The 22,139-nt window shown below is 33.7% G+C and overlaps 1 protein-coding gene across 1 annotated transcript; it reads right to left on the bottom strand.

The window, feature by feature from the left end:
- Window positions 1-1,468: 1,468 nt before the first annotated feature.
- Window positions 1,469-20,692, bottom strand: LOC111003302. Its single transcript, XM_022273732.2, has 10 exons — window positions 20,517-20,692; window positions 18,416-18,501; window positions 16,786-17,738; window positions 15,066-15,174; window positions 14,137-14,359; window positions 12,678-12,877; window positions 11,332-11,441; window positions 10,199-10,317; window positions 9,593-9,694; window positions 1,469-8,984 (listed from the first exon to the last, which is right to left on the bottom strand). The coding sequence occupies exons 1-10, from the start codon at window positions 20,580-20,582 to the stop codon at window positions 8,799-8,801; spliced, it is 2,154 nt and encodes a 717-aa protein (XP_022129424.2). The 5' UTR covers window positions 20,583-20,692; the 3' UTR covers window positions 1,469-8,798.
- Between the last annotated feature and the right edge of the window lie 1,447 nt (window positions 20,693-22,139).

Consider the following 22,139-nt stretch of genomic DNA (forward strand, 5'->3'; position numbering starts at 1 on the left):
TTATAATTAACTAAATATTTTCGACGTCCTGGTGGACAGAAAAACTGTGTCCAGTTTATGTTTCCACCATACCAACTTCTACTATTTAAGATTATTTATACAATAAAAAAATAAATAAATAATAATAAGCCTCTTATCCTGAACTGCTTTCTGTTTTCTTTGTATAGTGGTGTCTGTTTATTTATAAAATATCTCTTAGTTCAGTGTGCCTCTTGGTCAAGGCCTCCTCTAACAATTTCCAATGTACTGTCTCCAACAACCCTTCTTCATTTTGGGCCTGCCGTTAGTTTTAATTAGTCTTCCCATCTCTTGCTTTGTCTCCCTCTGTTCCTTCTCCCATCTCTGGGTACTTTGGTTTCACGAGTAGTTTTTGAAGTAACACTTATTTTGGCGCATTAGGGACAATATAAAAAGAGTGGCGGAGAGTTTATTGCCAGTTCCTATCTTCTGTTCTACCCCCTTGATTTGAGAACTGGCAGTAAATATAAAATAAGAATCATTTTATATTTCATTTCTTTTTTTGACGTTCATAAGTGTACATTATGTTACTTATTTTTGACTTTTGATTATGGGAGTAAAAACTTATGCGCGTGCACACCGACACCCTGAAGTTAGCTATAGTCAACATTTTAGTTTTTTTTATTGCTAGTGTAGTTTTTTCTACTAACGTAGAATAAAGCGAATATTTATCTTGTTACGCCAAAGAAGTATAACTTCTAACGCGTATGCATCATATCTCGCATGTTTTTAAAACAAACGTGTGGCACTCGGGGACTGCCGCGGTAAAGCCATTGCTTAGGATTTTTTATCAACTTATGCATTGATAATTGGTTATTTATGCAATAATTTTTAAGTTTTTCTTTGATATTAATTCAATCTACCACTCTACCACACTACAAGACTGACTAAAAAGCCTAGTCTATCTAGCCTTTACCTTAGATGCAAGAGTAAGATATCGTCAATCCAATCCACGATGGATTGTTAATCTGTCAATATAAATGAAAATTTTAAGTGAAACTTCTTAGGCGCGCGAGAATATATTTTTTTCCGGAACGTCACGAACATGTGCAACGTTTTTGTCAAAGAAAAGGGAGAGGGCTATTGGAATCGATTGAGAAAAAAATACACACTTTTGGTTGATGTATTCGTTTATTTATATATTAGAACTTTACATAGCAATTCTGTCGAATGACGTCGTGTGCAGTAAACGCTGATTGTTATTTATTTATATTATAATTAGCATGTATACAGGGTGTAAACAGTGTAAATATAGATATGTACAAATATATGAAATGATCATATGATCACATGATCATCTATTGGGGCTTTTACCTTAGTAATAATTAATTTACGAAGAAGTTTCACTTTTGACATGTGTACTTTGTACGCATGATATTTAGTAGGATGGATGGAGAAATATGGAAAAAATATAATAAACAAGAATAAAAGGGTAAAATAAAACACAAAATTTTATATCATTATATATTTTGTCAGAAGGTCATTAATATCGTGCCAAAACAGTAACAAATTATTAGTAAGAAAAATCATGACTGCAACTAGCATAACTACTGAATAGAGATAACCAATATCTATGACTGCTCATGAGGACAACACCTTTAACACTGGCGTAAACACTAATAAATCGTCAACTATAACACCGATACGACTAAAATGTTCTACGTGAGGGTAGTTGTATATTTAAACATAAAATTAATTGGGCGACAATTTACTTTACACAATAGTTAAAATAAAAGATCTGAATTGAGAACAACGATTGGTCACATAAAAACTAAATATTTTCTCTATGTTGGGCATTGCCCTATTTTTTGGATAAGTTCATCCAAGTATTGTCATAAAGTTTAATTTAATATCTAAAATAACACCTAGGTACATATTTAATTAGGATACAAAAACAGATTTTTCGCTGTCATATTAGCTTCTGAAATAATACTTATTTAAACCAACCCAACATGGGGCCCACGCCCCACTGGGGGGCAATATGATTGTTAAAATAGATCTTTTTTCAATTATTTAGAATTTCAGGTATTGAGGGTACTTACTGTTTTGCGTTAACAATTTCTTCCTTATATTATTACCAATATGAATTTTAAAAAAGGCTTAGGTGTGGAATGGCACAAAAAAGGTTGGGTAACATTGGTTTAAACAGTAATATTATTTCAGAAACAAATTAACTTAAATACATTTTCTATCACTTAATATATAAAATTCAGCTAAATTTTATTTAGTTCAACAGACTCATGCAAGAATAACAACAAATAAAATTTTCAAGAAATAACAATGAACTTCGTAACACCAGTTGGCATCAGTTGATTTTCAAACAATATTGCACTATACCATTGCTGTTTTGACATACAAAATTACAACTACCCTCATTAATACTGCGAACCAGCATTCTACCTTTTGTCCTGAACACAATCCATTAAATACCTGCCCTAAATCAGTCTGTCACTCGTCTACGCCATCTAATTCTTTATACCCACAATGTTGAATTCTAAAAATGTTTTATTCCTTTGAGTACAAGAAATGCATTTGGCGAATTCAACACTAAAATCAATGTGAAAGTCTAAAATTACAAAGATATTGTATACACCGATCTAACATGTAGAGTTCAAAATATTAAACATTTAAAATGCTAACTGCCAGCAAGTGAAGTGAGCTACACTTGTACCTTGGTCCATGCGACAGATAACTTGGCATCTTATGAAATATTCTTCCTTTGAAAAAGTCACCACGGCAAAATCGTACGAATATTATTTATTTATTTATTATCTGCATATATCGGCAGACCTTATGTTAAGTGATACCAGCGCCGCCCATGGTCAATGCCAAGGAAACACAGAAAATTTGTAACATTGTTACGTCATTATAGTTCGAAAGTCACCTTTAAAAATATATAATTTTGTGAAGAAACAAAATGACGCATAGGAAATAATAATTTAATTAGATACCACACGGACTATATGTAAAATGTTGCGTATTTGAGATTTGAAATACGATTTTGCCGTCTTTATTTTTCACACTCATCGATTTTACACGTCTCATCTTGTAAAACTAAAAATGACGGTAGTTTCTTAAAATTGAAAAGTAGATGCCAAAAATTTGTTATAAATAAAATATATACACATATATAACAGTAATGTTTATAGAATAAATCGGTAGAATAATATATATGTGAGACGTGCAATATCAATCAACTTTACAACTACGCAATCCCGAGGGAATAAGGCTCGTATTACAAAACGTGGATTCGAATCGAGTATGAGCAAACAGTTTCCTCATTTTTGACAGGACTCAAATTGAGGTACGTTTTGAAACACGCGCCCGAGTGATAATAAGCTCATAAAATTCGATATTCACCACAGACAGTAATTTGTATTTATCTAAAACATCTATACGGACAGATCGAAACTTTGAGGACTAGCGAACTTCACACCTAACTTAACGGCCCACCGCACATACGATAATAATAGGATTATTCCAAAATCCACCTAAAGCGTGTACCATCTGTACGGTTAGCGTAAGAAGCGAAAAACAACAACGTAATAACAGATAAAATTATACAATGGGCATTTGGAAATTGGCAGTGTGACGCGCAGCAGATTCGTAATGTCAAAACAGAGTCAAATGTCATTTACGACTTCTGACGTATTTGACAGTTCTCGAAAGTTTTGACATGACGAATTGGCGGCTAACAAAATGCAGGGACGATAAACAAATAGATGTAAAGCCAACAATTTAGTAAATTTAGCGTATTCGTGAAATACAAACATTACAGGAACGTTTTCCATACAACTTTGTGCTGTGCACAAGGAATTTGAAATTTAACTATTAAATCGGATAGTTGTACCGATGCAAAAAATCGGATATTCGTACTGATACGAAAATCGGATGGTTGTACCGATACAAAAAATCGGATAGTTGTACCGATACAAAAAATCGGATAGTTGTACCGATAAAAAAAATCGGATAGTTGTACCGATACAAAAAGCGGATATATCGCTGAACTACTAGACTAGTTATTTCAGCTATCGCAATTTATATGAAGCTTCAACAGTGTCATTTGATAGTTAAATTTCAATCTCCTCAATGAGTATTCCATCACAATAAACATAAACAGTAACAATCTTAATGCAAAACATTTGTTTGTATCTTAAATAACCCAAATAATTGGAAACAATTATCACTTAAACTTAAAAAATACACCGTGAAATGTATAGCACCGCAATGAAATATTCGATATCGGCATTTGCGAAGACAAACTAAAAGCACATCTGTTATAATACTTGTGCACTCTCGACCGTTCGACGACTCTGTTCAACGGCAAAACTCGCATTCAACTGCGGGTAGACGTCCAAAAATATGTTCATTACGAGATTAAGACATCAAACAGAAACGCCGAACCGCCGCCAACCGTCTTACAGTAGCTACATAGTAAAAAAACTTAATTCATCGCTTACAACTATAAAAATATCTTAGAAATTCTCACTTACATTAAGAGGAACTGGCAAAATAAATCCTGTTTCATCCGTAACACAACACGAATAGAAAATAACCAATTTGGTCCTCACGTATCAAAAATTCATGATGCCATTCCTATAAAATTGGACAGAACTTACGCAAATCGGCGAGTAGCAAAAATATTAGTTACGACTATATTATTATATGCACGCTAAACAACCGCTGAAAAAATATCAAATCCACTAAATACCCATTAGAAAAAAAACCTATTTTACGGCAAAACCGCGCGGAAGCGTTTAACTTAAAGTAACCGAGGTGGTACAACCGTCTGCAACCTATCACAATAGTTCGGGACCACTTATTGTCCGACTACTCCGAGCTCCACCGGCTTTGACTCCCTCCGCCCGTATCAGAGATTAAACATTTATCAATAGAGTATTTGTGCACGATGCAAAAGGCGCCCATGGCGACTAAATAGCTCATAAGACATCGAATAAAACCTAACCGTCACCATAACACCGAAATTCACATCGAATATGCTTTAATTATAAATAGTCATATATCTATAAGAGGATTCTTGAACATTACGGTCGATAAGCATCGGATAGTCTACCCGGAAACGGCAGGCTTACTACACAACTAGCGTCGTTTAAAATAGAATTACAATAAGTTGCGGGAATATTCTAACAGTGAAACTCGCTACCACATTTACCTTTTTTTTTACTGTTATTATTTTTATAATAAATATTTTTCCGTAAATTATTATCAAATTCGATAAAGCTCTAAGATTGTTCCACATTCACATAAATAACTTTTCAGGCGTCATCTGACATCAAAGCGACGGTTTGTCAAATTATATAATATTAGGGATATCTTCGTCACGATTAACATTTAGATAATTATACATTAAGTGCCCCGCTTACGATATATTTTCAAATGAGAGAACAATTCCAGTGACGCTAAGGGTACACAAGCGAATTTCTAACAAAAACCTAGCAGAATTCACTAGCGGTGTCACTTTTGTACATTCAGGATTTGGAGCATGTTTGCACGTGAGAGCAACAACATACACTACGAATAATTAGGGCCCCAATACGTATCCCTGTGGTGGGCTCTGAACGAGTCTTAAATGAAAACACAACAATATAGGAAATTCACTATCTACTAACATCTAGCATCGAATAGAAACTCTAAAACGTTTTACTATAATATTTGTCGTGTCACAAATCAGTACCATGAAAATCTAACATTGAAGATTACATTTGTAATTATCTAAGTACACCTATTAATATAAGAGATATGAGGGAAACCGCGTTTCCCGACAATAACGAACGGATACACCTACGCTTGGAATATGATACGTCGTCGAAGGCTTTCCACAAATCCACACGGTACTGACTCAAATCATCTATCTCTTTTGGCAAACGTCAATATATACTATTTCCAACATTTCTATGGAATTGGACAACAATTTGTGATAAAGGACGAATCTTAACTTTACAAGTTATCCTTTACAAGTCAACCCTAACAATTTAACTGCGTAGCATAGCATTAAATTAAGTACAGTAGATTTGGTTTAGTATTTATAATAGGACTTAGAGGACATTTTATTTAGGCTATATCACACGATTCTTAAAAGATATGCTGTTAAGCGTTGGTCGAGTAGAAAGTTCGGATAATTTGATTCAAATCAAAGATTAAAAATACATAGAAGCGACAGAAAAACTTCGAATCCTGCGCAGATATTTTAGTTAGTTAAAAAATTTGCGCAAAATTTGAGGATCCTATGGAAGCTTAGCCTATGCAAATTCCGATTTCTCTGGACGGAAGGAACTTTTGAGCGAAACAAATTCGGGTTAATAAAACAAAGACGCTAATAGAGTGCAATTTTAAATGAAGCTAGTTGTGGAACTAAATAAACACATGCATAGCCGGCAAACGGAATAAAACTAAGTAAATAAATTCTGAGATAGCAACAACAAGGGTAAACATTTCATGTTCTTAGCACTAAGGGCTGCCACTATTGCACTAAAGACTGAAGATAAAATATATCAAATAAATATAACATCCGAAATTCTACTAATTAGGAGCCAATTGTCATCTTTAGAAAACCGTATATTTTATCAACAAGGGCTCCAGAAATCGCTGCTAAAACTGCCATCTAGCGTATAAAAACGGAACTTTGCGCAAGATCAGATGCAGTTTGAGGTAATAGTTAAGATATGGCAACAACGTGAACAGCGATCCAATTTGATTTGAGGATAAAATATCTAACTACTAACATTCGCTAAGAAACTAAACATCATTGTGCTTAAAGTCGAATAAATCTTTGACTAACCTAAAATATACTAAGTGCGAATTCATTGTACTAAATAGCGTTTTGGAAGTAAAATGGGGTTGGTATGTATTTTCGCGGTAACGTCTTAATACTATTACCTTAGCCAACTATGTCGCACCCTTACACACCCATGAAGTATGGCAATTATTCCTTTGACTTTAGAGACAAGCTTTGTTAAACTTTATGATTTAAGGGTACTACAAAAATTGGCCACACGGTAAACGAAAATCACATGAGAATACGTATACTTATTTGGATTACTGTACTTTGAAAGCTAGATTCACTAATTTCTTTAATAAACCTCTATCATAAGCATTTTAATAAATCGCCCTTAGCTAATTGAGCGACCCACTTGACTAAGTCAAGATTTTAGGCCTGTGGTAGGAATAACTACACATTTGCCTAATTTGGACAAAACGGGCGTTACCAACCCCGCCTTTCGTTTGAAACAAAATAATTCTATTGAAATTTTTGTACACATAGGAAAATGCTCGATTAAAGGCACTAAGTTAAAAAAAAATAAGTTATAGCCATTCATAAATTCATTTAGTCTTTGTCAAATTGATTCTAAAAGCATCGAGAATAAATCATTTTCACTTATGACTAAAAAACTTAAAATTGAACTAATTATTTTGGTTAATACGGCCCACTGAGGCAGTGAAAACATTTGTGCAACACATTATGCACTAATGGGACATTCCCCTAAGTATTAAAGCGTACAAGCTGCAATCGAAAATGTCATAGACAGTCTGACATATGTCAGATGTCAACCGTCAACGCGTTTCGAAATTCGAAATCCGAAACGTTACAGACATATAGTCTGTGAAATGTCATTGCGACTAAAACTAAAAATTTACGAAGACCGAAAATGCCACTAAAGAACAATATAAGCGATGTGTTACCATATGAAAAAAATAAAATTAGCCACTTTTACGTATACTTATTTTGTTCTTTAGAACTCCTTAGAACAGCGACAAGACAACCACTTAATGCTTAGACTAATTAACCTCATATCCAACCAACATAGAAACATCACATGTATAGGTATTTTATGTCGGTGTGAGACATTAATACTATTGCAATATAGGCATTTTGTAGACTTTAAAAAGTCATCGTGTTGCCAGTTAAAAAATATATTTCTTTTGGGATGTAGAAATTCATTTTAGAGTATTGGCCCGTATGAGTCGAATTTAAATGTTTTAAAATTGGGCATTGTAAACTTTGACAATACTAAAGATTTGACTCAATACGGATTAGAAATTGGAAAGTGACTAGAAAAAATGTTATCTGTTTATAAAACTTTATAAAAGTGAGAAAATGTTGGTAATCAATTCCTTACGCACTCACACCGACGCAATTGGCAAGGTTGTGGTGTTACCACAATTTAAAAATTCGCCAAGCAACTATGCAATATGGCTACCAGAGTGTACTTCAAAATTGATATGATAAATCTGAATATTAGAGATATTGTGTCGGGAAATTCTGTTAAGTTTTATTTAATTTTAAAAAGTAAAAAATGCATGCGCACGGCGCAGTAGAAGCGAATCCAATAGTTCACATTAAATCGCGAATAAAAATTTCCCGTCACAATTTCAAATATATAAAAAAAACTGGCAACACCGATTCAGTAAAACAGTATAAAATAGCATAGCAGTGGGTTAAAAGGGATCACAGATTGATCAGTGTTACCAGTTAAACACAGAATGGGGGGGCGGGGAATTTTGATATTTACCAAGTCAGTTCCACATTTGACACTCATTATATTCCTCAAATTTGGTATAATTTTGCCCCTAACCAAAGATAAATATAAAAATTCCCAATACAATACGGTTTTCTATCAGAAGCAAATTTGTCAGGTACGGATATCTTTTAGAAACACCATGCCCCCCATATTAAATTTTTATAATCATTTTAGAGATCAGAACAGCTCCAATATAGTATGAACCGGATAAAACAGTGAATTGACATGTCAGAAATTAAATTAATTAATCGGCCCAGTGGCCAAGTAGTGATATGGTCTCATAAAACGATTATCGTACCTCTGATTTTTTTGATAAAAATCATTTCTCTGATTAACTTTGTGTCTATAGTTTTGTGTGCGACGCCTTTCTTTGTCGTTTTGTTTCTGTTTTTCTGTCTCTTTCGGCGTCTCGGTGGATGCTTTTTCCTGAAATTATTTTGTTAGCACTTTAGTCAACTTACTCGATTAAAATATATTTATTCAACAAACACGCGCCTAAAGAAGTATAAATTCTAAAATGTATAAAAAAAAAGAAATAAATTTAATGAAACATTAATTTAAAAAATTGTGATAAAAAGTAAAATCGAACATCACATTTAAATATTAACTTTTAATATTTATTATTTAATTGATCGTATAATATAATAATAAATAATTATTATTTTTGATACGCCAAAGTATAACTTCTAACACGTGTACATAAGTACACACAATCTTTTCTTTTAATTTATTACTTTAATAGAGTTAACTGTTGCATACCTAATAACATATGTTTTTTTATTTTAATGTAACGTAGTTGAAATAAATAAACCGCCTTCTTTGACCTATTAACATTATTAACTTGATAAGCACATATTTGTTACAAATGTCCTACAATGCTTGATATCTATAACTACTGACCCAATTAAAGATATCCGAGATAATGTAATAAAATTATCAACTTAAATCAATGTTTATATAAGTCACAACCTAATGAATGGAAAACGTATAATATATTTTCCTTATTAAGGATGAAAATTAATGCTAATAATTACCTCCTTATTATCAGAGGTTGTCTTGTTTGAGTTACTGGTTGGTGACTCGGACTGTATGCGTTTGGGCGACTGCTGGTTCGAAAACTGTGGAGAATGTTCGATCTGAAATTTTATATTAAAGTTTGAACTCATTTATATATTATATATTTAAATATTAAAAAATAAAATACGTTTATTTTGGAACATAAGATCTTCCAGGTATCACTTATTCCACGTCAATCAATTCGAACTTGTAGGCATCCCTACTCATCGGCAAAGACAGAGGGTGTAGGCCGAGAGAAAAAGCCGGCGTAAAAAACTCTCGGTACTCTTTTAAAAAAGCAAATCATCAAACAATATTTAAAACAAATATATCAAATTAATTAGAGGCAGCCTGCCCAGCACTAGTCCCAGGCCCTTTTATCAACTAGATCTATTATATATTTAAGCAAATATTTACATTATATCAAAACCATTTAAATACGTTCGTGCAAAGTACACACATCAGAAGTGAAATTTACTTGTAAATTATAACTAAGGTAAAAGCCCCAATAGATGATCATGTTCCAGTATATGATCACTTCATATTTTATCATAAATAAAAATACTTAAACATAAGAAACAAACCTGTTGATTGGGATGCGGGGCGAGCGCAACTGTGAGAGTGAGATCGCACCACATCGCCGCTCTTGCTCTACGGGCGCACACGCACAATTGCTTCACTGCCTCCGCTAGCGCCACTATCGCTATATTATAACGGTAAAATTATTTGAATTATTGTAAAAAATATATTTTTATATAATTATACAAAAATAAAGAAACATACATCAATGACAAGTGTGCACAACAAGGGAAACATTACGATGATAAAGAGAAAATAACTTAAACAATAAAAGTTAAAAACAAACTGGAGAAATCCAAATGTGCAATTTAAAACAAAAAAATATTAATACATTTCTACTTTATAATTGTCACTATCGGTCACGCGTTGAAAGCATTAAAAGATTTTTTACGCGACACCTAGATCTCATAAGCAGAGGATTTTACATAGACAACCGTACCATCACCGACTTAAAAATTTTAATATGATATCACTATGATCGGAGAAATTTAGCCGGTGTTACCTTCTTACACAAATTACTAAAAAATTCCATAGCAGCGACCTCTTATAGGTCGGTTATCGAAAGCTGGCGCGTGCACAGTACTCACACTAATTCAATTTCACTATACAGTGTGTTTAAAAATATGACTTTTTTGTCATTATGACTATATTTAGTCTACTTTGGGTTTAGTAAGGTTGGGTGGGTTGTAAATAAATAAAAATGTGTCAAATCGTACAATTCTTTCATAAAACTGTTTTTATTAAGATGCTTAAATTAATTATTAACATTGTACGCTATTACAGGAGATTGTCCTGTTAATGTTTGCCCGAACCATTATTATTAATTATTTCATTTCATAAGCCATTTTTTTCTAAGTATTCTAACCTCCGACCAATTAAGTAAACAATCACAGACAAAATAATACTGAGAAAAAATTTCAACATAAACATTTTTTTTGATTTTACTTTATTTTGTACTTAATCTTATATAATTTGTTTTAATTTCTTTGTTTGTAAATCTTATGTTTACCATGATTGTCATAAATTTTTGATGAATTTTGTAAAATAATCAGTAGACTTAGTATGTATTATGTATGATCTATATTATGTATATAAAATTTTTCTGTATGAGTTTTATAACACTACGGTATCAACTCACGTCCATCCAAATATCTGTGCGGGGCCAACTCCCTTCTCCTAGCGGCTTGAACTCCAGCCATTGCGTTACGCCAGGCTAGCATCGCGCTCTCTATCTCCGTGTGAGGAGCGCTGAAATATTAAAAAAAATGTAACACACACACACACACATTTATAAATTTAGTTTATCTGTGGGTGGGGAAAAAAATTACTTTTCATCCACCAGGATGTTTTTTTTTATAGAAGGGGCAAACGGGAAGAAGGCTCACCTGATGTTAAGTGATACCGCCGCACATGGACACTATCAATGCCAGAGGGCTCGCGAGTGCGTTGCCGGTCTTTTAATGATGTTCCGTAATGTTTTTTTTTAAATTTTTTATAGAACAGTGGGCAAACGGGCAGGAGGCTCACCTGATAAGTGATACCGCCGCCCATGGACACTCAATGCCAGAAGGCTCGCGAGTGGGTTGCCGGTCTTTTAATGATGTTCCGTAATGTTTTTTTTTGTTTTTTATAGAACAGTGGGCAAACGGGCTGGAGGCTCACCTGATGTTAAGTGATACCGCCGCCCATGGACACTATCAATGCCAGAGGGCTCGCGAGTGCGTTGCCGGTCTTTTATGATGTTCCGTAATGTTTTTTTTTTTAATATTTTATAGAACAGTGGGCAAACGGGCAGGAGGCTCACCTGATGTTAAGTGATACCGCCGCCCATGGACACTCTTTAAACATGGAAAAACTTATCTAACAACATTCCTTACAAACAATTGGTCAAAAATGCGATTAAAAACAGAGGCGTTGAGTTTATTGCCAGTTCTTCTCTTTTTACGCCCTTTATTTGAGAACTAGCAGTAAATATAAAAATTAAGAGCATTTATTACTTCTTATTGACGCTCATAAACATTGTGTTAACTTAATAAATATATGATTTTAATTTGATTAATATTATTAGCGTTCAATTAACAGCCTAGCGGTTTAACGTGTGGCCTGACAGAGGTTTTTAATTAAACGGCCAATTAAGCTAATTGGCTGCGACATATACACTTAAAAAAAATGTGAGCTGTCACAGGACGCCTGGCAAATGTGAAACATCGACATTATTTTGTAAAAGTAATATGCAGAAAAGAACAGACTGTGATAGGAACTAAATATGTCATAATGATAAAATCAAATATTACGATTTTTTTCCAGATAACGATGACTATTTGTTGAATAAACATTATATTCATTAAATATTTTTAATGTGAAATTTACTACTGCATTTAGACTGTATATAATATAGCGTGGCGACGCGTCGCCACGGCATGCGTCGCCACGCCAGAAATCGGTTTTACGTGCGGCTATAGATGTTTCACATCAAAAACTTACATTTCAGCCAAGTTCTTAGCGTCCTCCTTCCATGTACTGGGATCGTATGTGGCCGGATCCAACCCTTTATCATCGGAAACATTCCCCTGGCCGCGTTTTAAAACCGTAATTTTGCCGTCCTCGTGTTTATTCGACTTTTTATTGTACGCAACGCACACACTCGCCCGCAACGTCTCCATCTTCCCCATTAATGTTAACACCTGAAAATTCATTTAAAATTGAGGGACTGTCTCCTGCGGCCTCAGGTGACTTCTTGACTTAGCGATTAAAGAGTGGCGGAGTATTGCCAGTTCTTTTTTACGCCCTGATATGATATATGTGTAAAATATATTAGTCTTTATGGAAATGAAGAGGCTATTATAATAATAATTAGCGACCCGCCCCGGCTTCGCACGGGTGCAATGCTGATACTAAATACACTACAGAAAATCTGTGAACGTTGTATATAAAAATGTGGGTTATCCATAAGAGATAGACATATACCAACATGGACTTTTCTGTAGACCTTTTCAATGTGTACAATACTTAGTACATTATTTTGATAAAACTCGTAGGGTTCAGCCTGCGTTTGCAATGTAAGCGGAAAAAATGTAATTATTTACGACATCACATTAGAAACCTCAAAAATAACAGTACTTCTCCACTATTTAATGGATGTTATTATACATATAAACGTTTCTTCTTGAATCACTCTATCTATTAAAAAAAACCGCATCAAATCCGTTGCGTAGTTTCAAAGATTTAAGCATACAAAGGGACATAGGGACAGAGAAAGCGACTTTGTTTTATACTATGTAGTGATAATATTGGTATCTATATTAATAATTATGAATGTGTGTATCTAAACTGAAGGGAAGTAATTAAAAACTAAATAAAATAAAACTTTTATGATAAAGAACATATATCTATAGTCTGACTTAGTAGACTAGACCATAAAATAATAATAAAAATATTATTATATTAATAAAAATAATATTATAATTTTTAAATTTGAACTTTGACGTGTGGGTATTTGGAACTAAAGGAAAACAACATTCGTTTAAATGTAATGGAACGGACGTGACGTATCAATCGCTTTATATTATTCTATAATATTTACGCTTTATACATATATTTATGATTACTAGTAGATTTTGACGTGACAACGTCTTATAAATTGGTTTGCCGGGTGACACTTCAAGAAACTGCGTTACGCTCCGCTCACGTTATGCGCTCACAATGAGAGCGAGTGAGAGGCACGCGTCCCTTCCACTCGGGCATGGTTAGCCCGCCTAAGAGCGAGAGAGACAGACATAAAAAGTGATTCATCCTTCTTCCTACTATACGAATGAATATTCACATTAAAATTATTTTACCACTCAAAGTCGTTGTCACGTAAAACTTTCGCCCGTATACCGACTTTACAGGCAACCAATTTTTTTTTGTTCTCATACTATTTATTATACCAGCCAAATAATACCTTAGTATGCTCCCTCAGCATATCAACAGTCAATCTGTCTACCCTCGAAGGACATGGCGGTAGTCTCGGCACGGGAATCGAGTTGGAGGACGACACAGCCCTCCCCGGGTAGGCCAGGGCCAATTTCGCCTCTGTCCGCTTCCTCTCCCTTTCCAACTGCTTCCATTGCTCATAGCAGGCGTCTAAACGGGCATGGAGGATACTTGATGACGTCACTGTACCTCTGGAATTAATTTTTTTATACGATTTTAAACCAGATATAACAAGACACCGATGTTTTTGCTTGGTTGACCGTTTCGAGTTTGTTGTGTCTACCTGCATTTTTGTTGCTGTTGTTGTTTTGTGAATGTTTATATACCTTCATCTGTGCGTTCTAGTAATAATTATTTAGTCTTAATTTGTAATGTTTTCTCAGTAAGCGAATTTTTAACTCATATGAGAAATAAAGTTATTCTAAACGTATATAACTGAATGGCGAATATTGAGTCTATTTAATATCGCCTTAGAGTTAAAACAAGAAAGGCTAAGGGCATGGCAGAAAAATGCATAAAACTGAGACAAAACAAAAGCAATAAAAGCATACAAACAATGAACAGGATAATAGTAAAAAAGAACATAAGGGAGCGTTCAAGTATGACGTAACGAATTGTGGGGGGGAGTTTGGGGTAAAACGTTACGATGCGGGGCGGGGATTGAATTATGCCTTATTGTAAATATTAATTTCGACTCTCCGATACTTTACACCAAACAAATGGCAATTTAAAGGTGCAATTAGTCGCTGTGTGGCAACGAAACGTTTTACTATTGGGTACAGAAAATTGTTAGGGCGCGTTACATGGGGGGGGGGGTCAATAATCTTCCAAAATTGCGTGACGTAATACTTGAACGCTCCCTAAAGAAAATGAAAAATGACTTAGTTAAATCTTTACCTCATATTCCTCATAGCGTAGAAGGGCGCTAGAAGGGGCAAGTCCATCATAGGTGATGGCATCACTGGCGGAGGGACAGGCGGACTGGGTCCTAGTAGGGCACCTATACCTGAAATTGTGTTTTCCATAACCCCTTAATATATTTATATGTAATATATTCTCGTATCACAATGTTCGTTCCCATCCTCATCAGAAACGGCTCGACTGATTCTTATGAAATTTTTATTCATATTCAGTAAGTCTGTTTCAAACCGTGATAAGGAGTGTCCACACAAAAAAAAATGTTTTGTTTTTATTTTTTTATGATACATACAACACTTAATTTTCTTCTACCCTCTAGAATCAACCCCTTATTTTTTGTTAGTAATATCTTCGTCTATCGTCTTTGGTTAAGCGGGTACTCCAAAAAAAGCGAATTGGTTATTCGTTGACTAACAACTTAGATATGAATAAAATTAAATCAGTGGCGGAAAGTTTCTTGCCCGCTCTACGCCCTTGACTTACGTACAGGTATTAAAGGTGAATTATTAATGTATTTAACTTTTTTCTGATGTTTGTAAGTGTAGGTACTTGTTTACCTATATGGATAAAGTTATTTGACTGGACTTTGAATACTGCTACAAACTACTTCAGTTAATAAAGCCTATAATCATATATATATTCAGTTATTATTAACTCTTACAATACCCCATATAACGAGATATTTCCCCGCTCAAACGCAGAGATTTCTAAAGTTTTTTTTTATATGTAATTTGTCAAGTTTATAATTCATTTTGCAGACCTGCACCTACAAAAAAAAAGGTTTTACTAAAGTTGTCCTACAACGCGATTTCCAATAACGCGGTTATAGGGGAATTACTAGAGTAGAGTTGATGTAGACATCATATCCTTTATTATTAACTTTTATTATATGATTAAATGGTTAACTCTTATTAAAAGAAAAATATTTTTAGTTGCGTCATAAATCGATCGCGATGTACGCATCCGTTTTAATTGAACCTAAACCTAGGTTTTACTAAGATAGTTAAATTGTTACTAAAAGTATAGACTGGCCGACTCCATGGTTTTATTGGTCATATATATTATGCCAAAAGCCCAAGGTTCGATACCTAAATAGATCAAGATCAAGTAGTTATTTAATGAAATAAACGTCCGTCCCGGGTCCAATTACGCTTAACAGTAATTTTATTGCGTAAAAATGCAATAATAACAAATTGTAAATTTTCTGATACTTAATTTAAACATTTCTAGATATAGCAATCAGCGGTGGCCTAGAAGCTGTAGCGTGCTACTCTCATCCCCGAGGTCGTAAATTCGATCCCCGACGTAGGATCGAACGCTGAAGGAAGCAATCGTAAGGAAACCTTGCTTTAGACCCAAAAAGTCGAAGGCGTGTGTCAGGCACATGTGTCCACCTACTTGCCTATTAGGGACCAAGCTAATTTACTGCAATTAATCCTCCCCTCTTTTCAGGAAATCTCAAAAAAAATAGTACATGTAATATATTTTTGTACTATTTCTGGAAAATGCATTACCCTTTCAAGTATAGACAATGTGTGGGTATGTGTAAAAAAGTTTATAATTACTGCTGACGTAATCACCAAATAAGAAAGTCAAAGACAAGTATAGTGCTTACGTAATAGTTGTACGGCATTTGGACAAATAATCATCGAGGCCATCAGAAATCTGAGGCGCAGAGCTAAAATGGAAAGCTACTCACCAAGATTGAACGGTGTGTTCTCATGCAAAAACGACACGTCAACATTCAATTGATTAGGCGGTGGTCTACTCCTCATCAGCATATTCATTTGCCTCGCGATTTCCTGCTGACGCATTTGATCCCTATTGCCCCCATTCTCGAAGTTCGGCCTCTGCTCCATACTAAACCCCTCCCTGGGTCCCTGGTTCATCTCCCGTCGCATAAAATCGTTCTGAAAGCCATTCGGCTTAAAATTCGGTGGCGGTTGGTTGAAATCAAAATTCTGAACTCTCTCCGGCATTTGGTTGGTCATGTCATTATAAAATTCTCTGTTATTCGGTGGAAAATTTCTGTTGAAAAACGGCGGCTTCCTATCGTCCATTTTGAAGTCATCAAACTGCCCGTTGATTGAATCCGGCATTTTATAGTTCATAGGATTTTCTTCTCTGTTCCGATCGAGGGATATATTCAACTGGTGCAAGTAAGAGAGAAGATCTGTTGTCTCCTGGTTATCCTTATTTGGGAATCTTTGGGGATAGTCAAAATTTGAATAGTTCATATCGAGATTCAGACTGCTCGGCCTCTGGGGAAAGTTGAACATATTTGTCTCTGGAAGGGAGTTTCTTTGGTTCGGTTCGAAGAAATTATAGTATTTATCGTCGTATTTCGTTTGATTCGTGAACTGTGCACCGCCAATTTCTTGAGCTGCCAAACGTAGTAAATTCAGTTGTTCTGGTGAAACTGTCTCATCGGCAACTGGTTCGATGTTAAGAAAATTAATATCATTCTCTGGGAAATTATTGAAGCTATTGAAACCATTTTGCATGTAAAGGCCGTTCTCATTTTGGTTAAAATATGGAGTGTTTTGAAACGATTGAGAGTACGATGGTGATAGATAATTAGCATCGTTTTTGGCGTATTGGTTTAGGCTGGGATGTAAACCGCTTAGTGTCTTATCCGGTATTTGTGTTGAGCTGAAAATAAGATATTTTGGCTTCAATTTTATTATATATTCGATAAGAGATCCGAGGATTGATTGTTTCTTAAAATACCTATATTTAAATATTAACTAAGAATATGTTTTTTAGAGATAAAAATGGGGGGATGATATAAGTAGGACAACTGGGCTTATGTGGCTACGCAAAATTAGGAATCGAGAGGAGTGGAACCTCTTAGAGGAGCCCTATTGGCCGGCTAGTTACTAGCATTTATATAACTCCACATTTTGTGTATTTTATAGCAATAAAGAGAATTATTTTATTTAAAAACAGTAACATTAATATTATTACTGTTTTTAGAGGCAGCGTTAGGCTAGAACCCTGGTCGAACGTTTGAACTCGGCTGTGCAGAATTCGATTTATATGCGCATTTAAAACTCGCTTATACGGTGAAAGAAAACATCGTGAGACCGGCCTTCGACCCTTAAATCAACGGCGTGTAACAGGCACATATAAACTTGCATTAAAAAAGTTTCGAAATACATACAGAAACTTGAGGCTCGGAACTAAAAACGTTGTAGTGCGTTGCTTTAGCTGTTGAGCTTATAGAATTTGTAATCCAAACCATCATAATTAAACCATTTAAACCATCATAGGTTAATATATATAGGTAATATATAGTCATAGGTAAATATATAATCAAGACAACTTACCAGCTTGTCTCAGTTGGCCCTGGCTCATCCAGAATCTTAGTGATGAGATCCCGTACCATCGAGTTTTCTTCCATAATTCTGTCTGACTGTAACAAAGGTATTATAAATATATATTTTTACAAACAATATTGGAAAACCAAAATTATAATACAAAAACAGCTGGTTATTTTTAAGCATTGCATCAAGCCATACACCTCTCGAACACTCTCAACTCACTCGAAATTTAAGATTAAAAAATTAAAATAAATAAATAATATTTGTGAAAAACTTTTCATACAATAATTCTTTATATCAGTTCAGTTTAAACATGCTTATAGAAAATTGCTTAAGAGTTTTTAAAAAAACAATACCAAACAAAGGAATCACTGACCACTGTGGTTGAAGTAGAAATGTCATGCAAAATTTATTTATTCATACACTCTCGCAATAATTTAGGTATGCACACAATTTATGTGGCATCAACGGTTTATGGTTGCAACTAGGCCACACTACCTTTGTATGAAAAAGAAATACTCATGTCTAAGTTAGTCTGAAACCGTAAAAAAATTATATCAAATCTATTTGTTATAAGTGATCACAAATTATTGCTTTGGATAAATATACTACTGTATATTATGCCATTGTAAACGATTTAAATTGTCTATAGTGTAACTAATTTGTAAGCATAAATTGTTTGGTAATATTTATTTTTTGATTTCATACAATCTAACAAATATAACATACACACAAGTTAAAAGATATATTGAATTTGTTTTTTGTTGCATAATATTTTATATATTGAACAAGTATTATTTTCATATTAGGTTGCTACTATTGCGAAAGAGGATGCAAATAATTATCATATGTAATATAGTTTAGCCAACAGTTTTCACAATACAATACCTTCTAAGAGTACAATTAAAAATATTATTCAAATTTTTAATAGATTTTATTTTGATATCAGGCAAAAAAATAAACTAGATGTCAAATTTATTGCTTTTTTTTAATTTCTTTGAAAGTATAAAGCAACATTTTCTTACATCTTAAATGACATCACTGAAAATCAGTGCTGGGTTCATAAGGCTTGCCTGAGTGCCCACAGTGAAAAAATTAAAACTGCCCATTACAAAGTCTTTATTATAAATTAAGTTTTAATCTTTCTTTAATCTTTTGTGTGCATGTTAATATATTTTACAGCACACATATGCTTTAGTTTAAAATACACAAATTCATATATACAATCACTTAATGCCAAGAAAAGTATTATGTTACATGGTGTATTACAATTTAGAAAATGTGAACGCAATTTTTGGTAATTTCTAACTTTAGATACCCCTAAGGTTGTCCTATGTCAGTTCAATTAACAGATGGCCTAGTAATGAAAACTTTCCTCATATTAAAAATTCATGAGAAGTGGGCGGACTACTGCCTACAAAATTGTTTGTGGTAAAACAAGGTCATTGTTTTTAAATGTTACTAACATCTTCATATGGTCTATGTAAGTGGCCACTTAACACTTATTAAATACAGCAATAAATCCATAAAATATCATTAAACAGACTGTACCACAATACCTTTTCAACTATTTATTAATCATTATTTAATTAGCCGTTTGATATGTAGCAATATTTCAATAAAAATATATAAAATACAATATATGAAAGCCACAAATAATAGTTTAATTGTTTATTGCGTGAAGGACAGTGTTTTAGTACTTTTAGAGAAAGTAGGAAATATAGGCGTATAACTGCGTATTTAGATTCAAGCTGTCTCCTTGTTTATCGATTCTTTGATGTTATTGTGTATAATTCACGTAAATACCGATGAATAGTCACTTGTTGTTGTGTCCTCTACCGCACAAACTAAAATTCTAAAAATATTGTCGCCACTATTCTGTCATCGTTCACCTCGATGTTCATATCATACGTGGTTGATGGAGACCCCGTTATGTGAAGGTGTGAATGAGATGAATTTATATTAATTATATTAATTTACCAAAATAATACGTAGATTACAACAAATCAAAAGAATTTTCCCGGATTTTGGGTCATATTGACAGCTACAATTGGACATTTACAACACCCAAGGGAAATCCACTACCCAACAAACACCATTTACTTACCAGATCTGCTTCATTTTCAACGTTTTTAAACGCGTTACTTATGTGGCACAAATCACTGAAGGCCATTTAAATTTTAATATTATTTCTTGCCACGATACATAGGAGCTACGAGTACTAAGCCATTTTTTCATTGACCTATAAATGTATAAACCGCGCTATAGCCTATAAACTTGCCATCGGTGTTGCTGTCTTTCCGTATACCGTGCAAGGGAGCATGTAAGCTGCCGAGTGTCGAGACAAAGAGTAAAATAATTATTTTAAAGTGTTTAATTACTTTTATGATAGTTTTTATTAATTATACCAAGATTTTTGGTTTTATAAAATTAAATTACTTACCCAAAACGAAGAAAAAAATAATCACAATTTTGCAATTTCCCGCGCTCTAATTTTATTACAGATGATATATTTTGTTATGTCAAGTTAAAAGAAAGGTTTAAAATATGTTATAAATGGTGACCCCGACGTGATCTTTTCCGCAAAACAGTATAAGGTTAATGTTGAATATATTTAAGCTTTAATTTAATATTAAAGCTTTTTTATTTTTTTTATTTAACGCTTATATTTTGAATTTAAGTTCAAAGAAGGCTAACATAATATTATTTTATACCAAGGATCTTCTTTATCTAATTTCGTATATTAATTGTAATACCTTTTAAACATTAGCCCGGTTAGTTATTTTTACTCATTGCTTGTGGCAGCATTACCCATAACAATTGACGTTGACTGACAAAGACAATGACGTTGTCATAGTTAACTGTACAAGCGCTCTCTCGTTTTAAATATTAAAACTTTTATACCACTAAGTTATACTCCGTTGTATTGTTTTTCATAGTTCCTTAAACGATATGTAGATGGCTCTTGATTCTTCTTACAAATATTAAATCACCATGACGACTCTTTCCCATTGCAAGTAAAAAATAGCATTGAACGATTTACAATATTATGCTTATATTATAAAATATATATATTCGATGATAATTTCTTACTTATATTCTATCAAATATGTAAATTACTAATGGAATTGCTGAATAAAAGGAAAATATCATGTAGGTAATATGACCGTATTTCGAAAGACAATTAAAAAACATTGCTGGTTTTTATACTTTTATTATGTTTTGTATTACTAAATATAATATCGCGGCATAATTATTGTTTGTTTTTAAAGGTACTAAAATTGAATCCATAGTCCGCTCTTATGATGATATATCAGTAGGCTACTTATCAAGATTTCAAAACCATTTCCGATGATTTTCGTAGTGACTATAGAACCTACACAAACTGTTATTATTTATTATGTACTCGCAAATTGAAAGATTGATTATTTCAAGAAACTGCCAAATTGCATTTCTAGGCGAGTCGCACTAGTTGCTATAACATACCACCCTCGTAAAATAGGGGCAATTATCTTTCTTAAATTTCACGAATAAGACATAAGGTACATTAGGTAAATAAAGCCCAGGGGGTAATAAGGCCCACGTTTTAAATTTCGCGGAAAAACATTTATATGACACTTTACTGTTTACGCACGTGTGCACATTGTCTGTGTGAATGTTTCCGTATTGGTCCGCAGTCCGCACTCCGCAGTCGCTAGCGCCGCCATCGTGCCAAAGTTTTGCGATGCGT

The sequence above is a fragment of the Pieris rapae genome, chromosome 18, assembly GCF_905147795.1.
Source record: "Pieris rapae chromosome 18, ilPieRapa1.1, whole genome shotgun sequence".
Taxonomy (NCBI): domain Eukaryota; kingdom Metazoa; phylum Arthropoda; class Insecta; order Lepidoptera; family Pieridae; genus Pieris; species Pieris rapae.